Here is an 11839-nt window from a genome sequence, read left to right as displayed (position 1 = left end):
GTAATGAAACAAGTTATATGAATTGTTGAATGTGAAACTGATGATGTGCCCTGTAAACTTTCACTCAATCCACAATAAAAACCTTAAATTAAAAAAACAAAACAAAAAAAACCCAACTCATAGCAACACTATAGGCCAAAGTAGAAGTGCCCTGTCGGTTTCCCAAGGCTATAAATCTTTATAGAAGCAGACTATCTCCCCCAGAATGGCTACACTTAATCACTCCCTCCACATTCTCTGACAAAAAGAACGATGCCTCACAAGAGCTGCCTGATATTGCTCCAGTCCACACACATCGTAGGGACTTTGGTGCTACAGTGCTCATGAAATTTGTAGCCACAAGTCTGACAGCGAAACCCATTTAGCAGAAACTTCTGACAGATGTCACAAAAGGCAAGTTTCAGGAACGTCTTCCGAGCCTAGAACAATAAGAACACAGGTGCAAATCATGTTGAATAAATGAAAGATAATAAAGACAAAATAATTCCCTCCTTGGCCATCAAACATGTTTTTTCATGAATGAAGAATCATACATTCAGCATTTAGAAAATGTGTAACTGGGAATTACCGTATAACTCTAATTAAGCCTAAGTTGTCTTGTATGTATAAACCATAACTAGAGCTTTAAACAAATATGGCAAATTCCTATTATGCCAATCAGAGTACCCAATATGCAAACAAACAAAAAAAGGGAACAGATGAGCAACTTACAAAGTTATGTGTTGTCAGGGGAACATGATCCAAGAAATCTACTTGAAGTTCTTCTCCAATCAAAGATGCAGCATCAGTATTCCAATCTAACCGTGCTTTTTTACTAAAATAAAAAATTTAAATCATAATAAGAAAGGGAAATACTTAAACAAGGTTTTAAGAGTTCAATACCAGTAAGAATGGTTATCATTTGTTATATCCTTATATACAAAGTGCAGAGTATATATACATATAGATATATACTATTTAATCCATACAACAAAACTATGATGATATAAGTATTAATAATAAGACAACCGGGACTCTTCAGAACATAACTTATTCAAAGCCACACGGTGAGTGTCAAGTCTATGACTGACGTCAGGCCTATTAGAATTCAAAGCTTATGCTTAATCCAAACTTTAAAAAAAATAAGCAAAACAGTGATCTATCAGTCTCATGATAAACTAAATATATAAAATACTGAATTATGGCCCAAATCTGTAGAGTTGTTTGAGGGTCTGTAAATAGTTAATTGATGGGCATATGCAAACTAATTAAACTATTTCCAAAATTGTCTTAAAATTTACTGTGTGAACTGAACTCTCTCTGTGCCTGAAGCAGACATTACAGACAGGTAAAACTTAACACCCAGCTCCTTTCTCATGTCTTCTCCAGGTAAACTGGCCCAGTTCCTGAAGGAAAGATCAGGAGAGAATAACATACACATGTTGTTATGTGATGTCAAGTTGGTTCCAATTCATAGTGACCTTATATACAATAAAACAAAACAACGCTCAATCCTGTATCATCCTCAACAATTGTTACTAAATTTGAAACCTGCCCACTGTATTAATCTCTCTTGTTGAGGGTCTTCCTTTTTTTTCACTGACCCTCTACTTTTATCAAACATGATGTTGTTTTCTGCCCGATAACATGCCCAAAGTAAACAGACTAAGTTTTTCCCTCCTCACTTCTAAGGAGCATTCTAGCAGTATTTCGTCTAAGACAGGTGTATTCGTTCTTCTGGCAGTCCACAATATATTCACTATTCTTCATACAGGGCATCAATTAAACATCTCCCATCACCACCTACCAGAAGCCTATTCCAGCTCTGCTGTGTTTTCTGATTGTCCAATAGCAAATATCCTTGTCTGATTCCTATTCACAAGGGTGGTGGTGGCTATGTGCCGTGGAGTCGGGTCCGACCCATAGTGACCCTATACAGGGTTTTCGAGGCTATAAATCTTTATGGGAGCAGAACGCCGCATCTTTCTCCGGTGGAACAGCTGGTAGTTTCAAACTGCTGACCTTGAGGTTCGTAGCCCGATTCGTAACCAGTACACTACCAGAGCTCACAAGTGTGTCCTGGTGAGTCCTGGTGTGGCGCTGTGGGTTAGTGTGTCAGACTGCAAAGCCGTTTGAACTGCAAGGTCAGCAGTTCAAGCTCACTAGTGGCTCCTTGGAAATCCTATAGAGGGTCACTATGGGTCAGAACCAACTCAAGCACATAACAACAACAATAGCAAATAATCCATCACTTAGCATAATTCCTTGTAAGAGGTCGTGGAATCTCCACATTGCTCTAAAGTCCTAATTTAATGCTAACACTCAGAAGGGGGAGGCTTCCTCATCTATGTTTAGGAACCTTCTGTCCTGGAGAATCCAGGGTCACCCCAACCAATGCAACCGTTGGACTATAGTAGACCAAGGTCCTCTCTGTCCAGGATCTCTCTAGTCCTTAAGAAGCACTACAGACTGGAATGTGGAATCTTAAACTGAGAAGAACAGACACATTTATGCTCACCCCTTTGAGTTGACTGATTCTGAGTTATTCTCTCAAATTGGAGACCTCTTAGAATTGTGAAAGATTTACGGTGAGTGTCAGTAGTGGAAGTGCTATTTTCCAAGAAGATCAAAAAACCTTCTAAAAGGTTTCATCATATTTTAAGGGGATAATAATGAATAATTATAGACAGCTCTGTGGCTTTGGGGTATTACTCCAAGCCTCTGAGGAGACATCTCTATCTTGTCTTCACCATCAGAAACAAGGTTAACTACGGAGCTTCCCTGAAGTAGAAATTTTCCAGCATTGGTAACTCTGTCAAACAATAGGAAATCAGTAGACATTATGCTGATTAAAAATGAATGATTGAATATAAGATCATAAAATATCCTGAGAATAGGATTCTTTAGTTTTTATAAAAAATAACACTTTCTGAATATCTACTCTGCACAACAGGCGCTCTGGTAGCATACTGGTTTATGTGTCAGGCTACGAACCTTAAAACCAGCAGTTCAAAAATACCAGTGGTTCTAATGCAGCAGAAAAATGAGGCTTTCTGCTTTCATAAAGTTTATAGCCTCGAAAACCCTGTACAGGGTCGCTATGAGTTGGAACTGACTCCACGGCACATCACCACCACCACCACCACTCTGCACAATGCTTTACAGCAAATACAAAGAAAAAAATTTTCTTTCAAGAAACATACTATCTAACACACTACCTGGCATTGTTTCCATGAATAGAAACACTATCAACATCTACCATGTATATATTAGTGTCTTATTTTTCTGAATTGTCTTTTTATAAAGAAGATTACATAAAATACAAATATATAGTAGTCTATAGGGAGTCATACCATTAAAAAGAAAAGTTATTATTTTAAGCTTGGAAGCACCCTTCCTCCTTCCTAACATAAAGGAGGTGGTGACTGCCTTTGAATTCTCACCCTTTGTGTTCGTGGAGAAGTCGGAATACTGCACAGCACTCTGGTTGTAAGCCCCTCACCTTGAGGGCTTTCATAAGGCAGTCATGCAAGCTCATTCCATTGCGCACGTTGACCTACAAACAAAACACCACTTTTAGAACCAAACGCAGACTGCAGCTCCACTTGGAAAAGTGAGCCAGAGAAATATATGAAAACAGCCAACAGCATTTATGGAGAAGAGTATTTATGACAGCACTGTTATAATGGTACACACACATGGAACATTCTGAATGTCCAAATATGTGAGTGTTTAAAGTATGGAACAGTTGCATTGTATCATGGTATACAACTACCATATTATTACAATTAATTACTATAAACACCCTGAGGAATATCTATTATATAATAACTAGAAAAAGTATTTTGCAGACTAATATAAAAAGTATGGTTATTAAAGAGGGAAGGGGAAACCTACATACTATATTTACACATGTCATGGTGTTGTTAAGTGGTCAAGTGGTTTCTAACTCAGAGCAACCCTGTCTATACAGGGTTTCCAAGGTGAATTTGAACCGCTGATCATGTGGCTCAAAGTGACCTTGAGGTCCAGTGCTTTATCCAATAGTGCCATACCAGGGTTCCTTCCTACATATGTCATATATATGTAAAAAGATATACACCAAGCTGTAGTGGCTGGGAGGTAAAATGATCAACTTTTCCTTTGTATTTTTCTAAATTATTTCATTTGCTGAAATGAACATACAAACAGGAACATCCACTAGAAAGAATGAGTAAGACTATCTGATCTATAAACAAATATGTATTTTTCTTCTCTGATGAAAAATTTGTATTTAAACCTTGATTCTCAACAAAACAGCTGACTTTTCTAATAAACACTCTATTTCCTATGTACTGCACACTAGTGAAGGCAGATAAGAAGAGAAGGCATCAAACTTCTGCACTGCTGTGATACACCAACATCAATGCTAGTTTAGATGACTGCATACATACAGGGACGGATCCTGAGCAGGAAGCACTGTATATCCAACCTTCCAAAGTCAGGCATGCTGTGATGGTCTAGTGGGAACAGTGAGTGCCCAGGGAGCTATTTCTGACAGATGTTTACAAATTTCACTAAAAACCTTAAAGAGTTTTGATAAAATTCTTAAACATTTTGTTTTCAAAAACCAATAAAAGTCAATAAAGTTCATAAAAATAAGGCTACTAGAACCAGTAAGGGTTCTGTCTAGAGTGGAGTACACCCTCTGACAGAAAGTGTGACCACTGACAATGGCCACCCAGGCTCTTCCCAGAGGGAGGTGACTATTAAGTATCTATGTTGTTGCTGTTAAGTGCTTTCTAGTCACTTCTAACTCAGGGTTTCCAAGAAGCGGCTAGTGGGTTTGAACTGTTGACCTAGAGGTTTGCACAGCACCACATCAGGACACCAAATGTAGTGACCCTGGGTGTAGAAAGGAAAGTGGAGCTCCAAAGGCTCAAAGTATTCTTTATTCTGCCATCTCAATGGCCTTTTCCAATCATTCTTTCTTTGGTTGACTTTGCTATTGAGTCAATCCAACTCTTGGGATGTCACATATAACTGTGCTCTGTAGTTTTCAAAGCTGTGAACCTTTCGTAAGCAGATCACCAGACCTGTCTTCCAAGGCACCTCTGGGTGGGTTCAAACCACCAATACTTGCTCTTAAGAAACATGTGAGAGGTCCAGCGCCTTACTAGCTCCATAAATGAATACAGTATTTGAATACAAATTCAGAGATAAGGAAACCATTTGGGAATGGGGGGCTTGAAAGTGCACCTAAGGAATTTGAAAAGCATCAGTGGGGGAGGGCCATATATGAAATTTTTTACAAGGCTATTACCAGCAACATGTGTACATGGTGGCTCAGTACATTAAACACTGGCCTGCAAACCACAAGGCTGCTATTCTGAGGCTACCAACCATTCCATGTGAGAAAGATGACGTTTGCTGCTCCAGCAATGATTTACAGGCTTGGAAACCCTACACAAGGTTGCTATGAGTTGGAATCGACTCAATGACACTTAAAACAATAGGAACATATCCTGTGAATAATCAAGTACTCAATCTTTGTGAAATAAACTTTAGAACAAACATTTTACTTTGATTTCAAGGGTTTTCTCATACCTGTGAGTCTTAAAAAAAAGAAAGAAAGAAAAGAAAAGAACCCTAACTTGAAGCTGCTAAGCTTGCCTATAGTTTTGTTAACTTGTTTTTCACCCAGGAGTTAAAAGTGCTGTGCAGCTTAGCTCACCGCTTCATTGCTGTTTTTCCCTCACTTCCCCTTATCGGTGTTGAGTGTGGTCACCAATCACAGTGTGTATTCCCATTGAGTCTTAGTCTTGGAAGGGGATTTGCACTGAGGGGACCCGACCACTTGCCTTGATGTTTCCTGGGCAAGCAAGTTGCTTGTTCTTGTAGTAACAGTCGTTCTGCCTATGTTGTTTTATATTTTTCCTGTAGGTCTTTCTTTCAAGAAGTATCTTCTGTTCTTCCAGCCACTCCAGGTTGGTCTGCTTGTCCTTTCAAGTGGGAATTTCCCATCTCTGGAGATCTGGATGTGGTTCAGGCTTCCACCTATAGTCTTACGTATTGCAGAGGCTCCACAGGAAGCCACCTTCACTGGGCACGCTGTAGCCCCATTTTAGGTATTCCGATCAGTTATAGGCAAAGCCCTACAACGTTCAATAGATTTCTGTGAACCTGGGTGAAGACCTGGTTGGCTAGCAGTGTGGCAAGACCTGGGGACTCTTGGGCCCAGAGTCAGTGACATAGCCACAGAGGATTAGAGTGGAGAGCGAAGCGTCCAGCTGATAAGAAGAAAGGGCATATGCATAAGAAGACCCACACTTGCAGATAATACCCATTTATCCTGGCTTCAGTGACTGGATGATCAGAGCTCAACCAGAAGTAAAAAGAAGAGGAAAGGAAAAAAAAAGTATTCTCATACAATTTGATGAACTTGATCTACACCTATGGAAGCAGTAGCTCAAAAGAGGGAACAAGTCCTTACAGCAAGAATCATTCCCACCCCTTCCACACACAGAATAGACAGGGATGGGCAAGTTGGACACTGGCTACCCAAAATGGGGGGCGGGGGCTACAAACGCATGAAGTGACTGGCTTACAAGCTTTCAAGAGGGAACCTAGATCCAGAGGGCGTGGAGGAAGGTAGAATCTCCAGTGAGGAGTATTCAATCTGACTAGGCGGGGCTGATGCAATGAAATGCAGACAGGTCTCTTGTGATACAACAGTGAATAACTTTTCAGGACTGATTGTGAGGGGTCGGAAATGCAAAGGTAGACGTTTTATAGCAAGGAGGGGAGTGATTAACTTTTCAGTCTAGGAGCGGAGGTCCTTAGGACCATCAAGGGAGAAGAGCAGAGAGCGGGACCCTACCCAGAGAAGCAGTGATGCCTGAAATGGAGCCAGAGATGATGATGTGTTGCGATGGAGCAGCTGGAGACTTTAGATCCAGAGAGGGAGAGCGACTGTGTGCTGAAGACCTGGGGGGCACGGGGGAAGGATTGCATGGAGGGGATTGTAACCATGGCAATGATACGATATACGATAGAATGAATGTAAAACTAATGTTCTCCCATGTAAACTATCACATAATTCACAATAAAATAGTTAAGAAAAAAAAAAACAAACAAGTGCTGTGCAGCATTGTTAATTCCTAGTCCCTATCCCCCAACCCCTTCCTCCTTCCTTATAGAATGGTAAAGACATTTGTTAACCATAAACTAGCTCAGAGTTAACCTACTGCAAAGAATGTAACTAGGTAATTTCCTTTGCTTCCTAAAAAATAACTCATGGAACTGGAATACCCTGAATAATTGAGGGCTATTCTATTATTTTAAAACATCTAGATATGACCAAAGATTTCTGCAAATGAAGAATCAGCTGATCTCATTAAGGTTGGAGGCAGGGTTCAATTAGACATGTTAAAATTAGCTTATGGCTTTCAGTAGGAAACCCAGTTCCAGAGGGTGAGAGTGAAGGTAGAATCGCCACTGAGTGGTTTCCAACCTGTCTGGATGGGGCTGATGAAAGGAGATGGGGCTAAGACTCTTGTGGTTCAATAATTAATAATTGCTATCAGGGCTGACTTTGAGTGTTGCAGAAGTAAAGGTAGACATTTTGTAACAAAAGGAGGTAAGTGCTTGACTTTGCAGCAGGACCCTGGGACCATCAAGGAAGAAAAATGGAGTGTGGGACCCTATCCAGAGAAGCAGTGATACCAGAGTTAAGAGGCAGAGATAATGATGTGGAGAGATGGAGCGGCTGGGGACTCTGGACTCAAGGAGGGATAGGAGCTGTGTGCTGATGGCCAGGGGCAGGTTTGCAGGGTATATCCTTTGGTTGTTTGATGATGCATGGAGGGGATTGTAATCATTGCAATAAAACGAACATGATAGGATGAATATAAAGCTAGTGTTCTCCCATGTAAACTATCACTTAATTCACAATAAAAGCTTAAAAAAAATTTAGCTTATAGTTGACTTTCTAATCTACTTACTTTTCTCCTTAAAAGTTTCATTGTAATTAGCCAACAATGCAACATTTTTGTTTTTTTAGAAACAAAATGGTCTCCCTATGTAGTAGTTTTTACTTACCCTCCACATATGCATAGAGATTGCTAGAATACACCCTATGTTTTAATTTCTTTGTGTTTTGATTATTTTTAACACTGATGTGTAACGATGGGCTCCACATTAAGAGAGTACAATATACCAAAATTTGAACTTGCAGAATAGATATAATATTCAGGAGGAGATGAAAGTGAAGAAGGAACATTCTCCTGAAGAACATCTATACCTGGGAGAAAAGGAGAGGTTTTTCCAAAATGTAAAACCTCCTTCAGAGATTCTTATAGTCACCCTAGGTTTCTAATTGTTTGTCCGCTCCTTCAAAAAGATTGTGAAAACAGGGTTGATGCTGTTAGGTGCCATCGAGTTGGTACCGACTCATAGCGACCCTATGTACAACAGAACGGAACACTGCCCAGTCCTGGGTGAACCTCACAACTGTTGTCATGCTTGAGCCCCCTGATGATGCCACTTTGCCAATCCATCTCACTTGGGGGTCTTCCTCTTTTTCTCTGACCTTCCACCTTACCAAACATGATGTCCTCCAGTGACTGGTCCCTCCTGACAATATGTCCAAAGTCTGAGACATTCTGAAGTCTGGCCATCCTGGCCTCCAAGGAGCACTCTGGCTGCACTTCTTCCAACACAGATCTATTGGTTCTTTTGGCAGTCCATGGCACTTTCGATATTCTCCTCCAACACCATAACTCAAAAGTATCAAATCTTCTACGGTCTTCCTTATTCACTGTTCAGCTTTCACATGCATATGAGGTTATTGAAAATACCATGGCTTGGGTCAGCCACACCTTAGTCCTCAAGCTGACATCGCTGCTCTTTAACACTTTACAAAGGTCTTGTGCAGCAAATTGCCTAATGCAATACGTTGCTTGATTTCTTGACTGCTGCTTCCATGAGTGTTGATAGGAGGGACCAAACTGATTCTTCAAAGAGATAAAAGATTTATCACAGGAAGCCTGACAAAAGAACTGGAGCTAAGGCAGGAATGACCTGCTTCTTTTGGCCTTTATAAATGTAAAACCTATCAAAATAAAATAAATTAACAATCTTTAAAATATTTCAGATAAAAAGCTACCTGGAATTTGTGCCCAAATAATTGGAAAACAGTGGAAGGAAATACAGATTCAACAAGACTGTCATGATTGGCCAATTGTTGAAAGTGGGTGGTGTGTACATCAGATTCATTATTCTAATTTCTCTACTTTTGGGTAAATTTAAATTCTCCATAATGTTTATTTTCAAGGGTTACTTTTTTGTTGTTTACATTTTTGTTTTTAAGAAGCAGTGATATCAGAAAGATCTTACTAACTCCCAGCTTACACTAAACTATGAAAATAAGACACCAAAAATAAGAAAATGGAAAAGCAACAAAATAGCTACAAACTAACAGAATCATGACCAGTATCAAAATTGAAGCAAGGATATGAAGTGATAAACTATGATCTATATTACATTATCACTCATTATAAAGATGACTATCAAACACTAGTTCTTTAAATATCCTCAAATCAAGTGGTTCCTAAATGTGGCTGATATGAATCATACAAGCAGCTTGTAAAAATATGAAGCCCTAGACACTCCACTCTAACACAGTAGGATTCTGATCCAACTGATCTTGAATGAAGCTTAGGAATCTTTTTTTTTTTTTTTAATTAAGTTTTTATTGTGAATTGAGTGAAAGTTTACAGGGCAGATCATCAGTTTTACATTCAACAAATCATATACCTTGTTTCATTACCATGATTATAATCCCCTCCATGAGTCCTGGTATGACCCTGTGGGCTAATGCGTCAGACTGCAAAGTCCTTTGAACTGCAGAGTCGGTGGTTCAAGCTCACCAGCTACTCCTTGGAAACTCTATACAGGATTGCTATTGGTCAGAATCGACTCGACTACACTAAACAACAACAATGTACCATCAGATAACAATATTTCTCTCTATTCACTTTACCTTTTTATTTTTTAAAGAAATCTATATTTTAATCTTCTTGTCAAGTGAGTATAATAGTGGTCCTCAGCTCTGGTCCAATCACTTACAAAATTCTTTAAATCAGATATACCTCCTCTTTACTGTGGTACTGTATGTAAGTCATGAGGTTGCTAATCTCAAACCTACCAGCCAAAATGTCAGAGAAAGATGAGGCTATCTTTTCCCATAAAGATTTACAGTCCCAGAAACCCTACACAGGGTCGCTATGTGTCAGAATCAACTTAATGGCAGTGGATCTAGCTAGGTTTTGTTTGGGTTTTACTTCTCTACCATTTTTTTTTTTTCTTTCATGTTTTATTGTGAATTATATGATATTTTACATGAGAGAACTTTAGTTTTACATTCATTCCATCGTATATCGTTTCATTGCCATGGTTCCAATTTCCTCCATGCATCATCAACCGACCAAAGGGTATACCCTATAAACCTGCCCCCTACACTTCCCTCTCCCCCCCAATTCTTCAGCACACAGTCCCTCTCCCTCTCTGGATCCAAAGTCCCCAGCCGCTTCATCACTCCACGTCATTGTCTCTGCCTCTATCTTGGGCCTTGCTGTTTCTCTGGGTACAGTTCCGCTCTTGCCTCTTCTCCGTTGATGGTCCTAGAGACCTCCACTCCTAGACTGGAGAGTTAATCACTCCCTTCCTTGCTACAAAACATCTACCTTTACATTTTCAACCCTCACAATCAGTCCTGATAACAATTATTCACTATTGTATCACAAGTGACCCTTCTGCATTTCATTTCATCAGCTCCGCCTAGACAGACTGGATAGTACTCACTGGAGATTCTGCCTTCCTCCATGCCCCCTAGCTCTAGGTTCCCTCTTGAAAGCTTGTAAGCCAGTCACTTCTTGCCTTTGTCATCCACCCCCCCACCCCCCCCAATTTGGGTATCCAATGTCCAAGTTGCCCATCTCTGTGTACTCTGTGTGTTGAGGGGGTGGGAATCTCCACCACTTCTGAAAGATAAATGTTGAAAATCAGTTCATTTTAATTTCTGATGTACATGATTATGAAAACCATCCTGGATTCCAGAAGTAAAACAACTTAGGAATAAGTAGGCAGAGGTGACTGACTAATGGTGCTGGCCTACCAAATGACTCTTTCCTCTTTCAATCCTCTCTTGGAGCTGGATGTCTGGTTCTCCCAGAGACAAATGTCCACCTTTAGCCAAGAAAAATAGGAGAAACTACCCACTTAACAACAACAACAACCTTGTCTTGCAGAATCTCAGCAACTGTGGGAGAAGCTGTAGCTTCCAAATCAGTAATCTACAGTTGGACAAGTATAGCAACAATTCTTCAAAAATAGTCATGTTGTTGTTGGTGCCATCAAGTCAGTACCAACTCATAGTGACCCTATGACCAACAGAACTAAACAATGGTCCTGGGTCAACCTCACAATCATTGTTACACTTGAGTCCATGGCTGCCGTCACTGTGTTATCCATGTCATTGGGGGTCTTCCTCTTTTTCTCCCACCCTCCACTTTACCAAACATGATATCCTTGTCCAGTGACTCAGTCCCTCATGGTATGTCCAAAGTATGAGAGATGAACTTTGGCCACCCTGGCTTTCAAGGAGCACTCTGGCTGTACTTCTTCCAACACAGATCTATTTGTTCTTTTGGTAGTCCATGGTACTTTTAATATTCTCCTCCAACATCATATGCGTCAATTCTACCGTCTTCTTTATCCACTGTCCAACTTTCATATACACAAGGTTATTGAAAATACCATGGCTTGGGTCAGGCGCACCTTAGTCCTCAAGCTGACATCTCTGCTCTTCAACGCTTTAAAA

At 40.1% G+C, this 11839-nt stretch overlaps 1 protein-coding gene across 2 annotated transcripts in view; it reads right to left on the bottom strand.

The window, feature by feature from the left end:
* RAF1 (v-raf-1 murine leukemia viral oncogene homolog 1) overlaps window positions 1–11839 on the bottom strand; it is a 125951-nt gene that overhangs the window by 26612 nt on the left and 87500 nt on the right. Inside the window, exons 2-4 of one of the 2 annotated variants that reach the window (XM_006872169.1) lie at window positions 3423–3535; window positions 712–814; window positions 262–419 (exon numbers count right to left, since the gene is read on the bottom strand). In XM_006872169.1, coding sequence (XP_006872231.1) covers window positions 262–419; window positions 712–814; window positions 3423–3535 — 374 coding nt within the window. The remainder of the gene's footprint in view (window positions 1–261; window positions 420–711; window positions 815–3422; window positions 3536–11839) is intronic. The other variant, XM_006872170.1, reaches the window with a different exon arrangement.

The sequence above is a fragment of the Chrysochloris asiatica genome, unplaced genomic scaffold (assembly GCF_000296735.1).
Source record: "Chrysochloris asiatica unplaced genomic scaffold, ChrAsi1.0 scaffold00186, whole genome shotgun sequence".
NCBI lineage: Eukaryota > Metazoa > Chordata > Mammalia > Afrosoricida > Chrysochloridae > Chrysochloris > Chrysochloris asiatica.
This window is presented reverse-complemented; position numbering and strand designations above follow the sequence as displayed.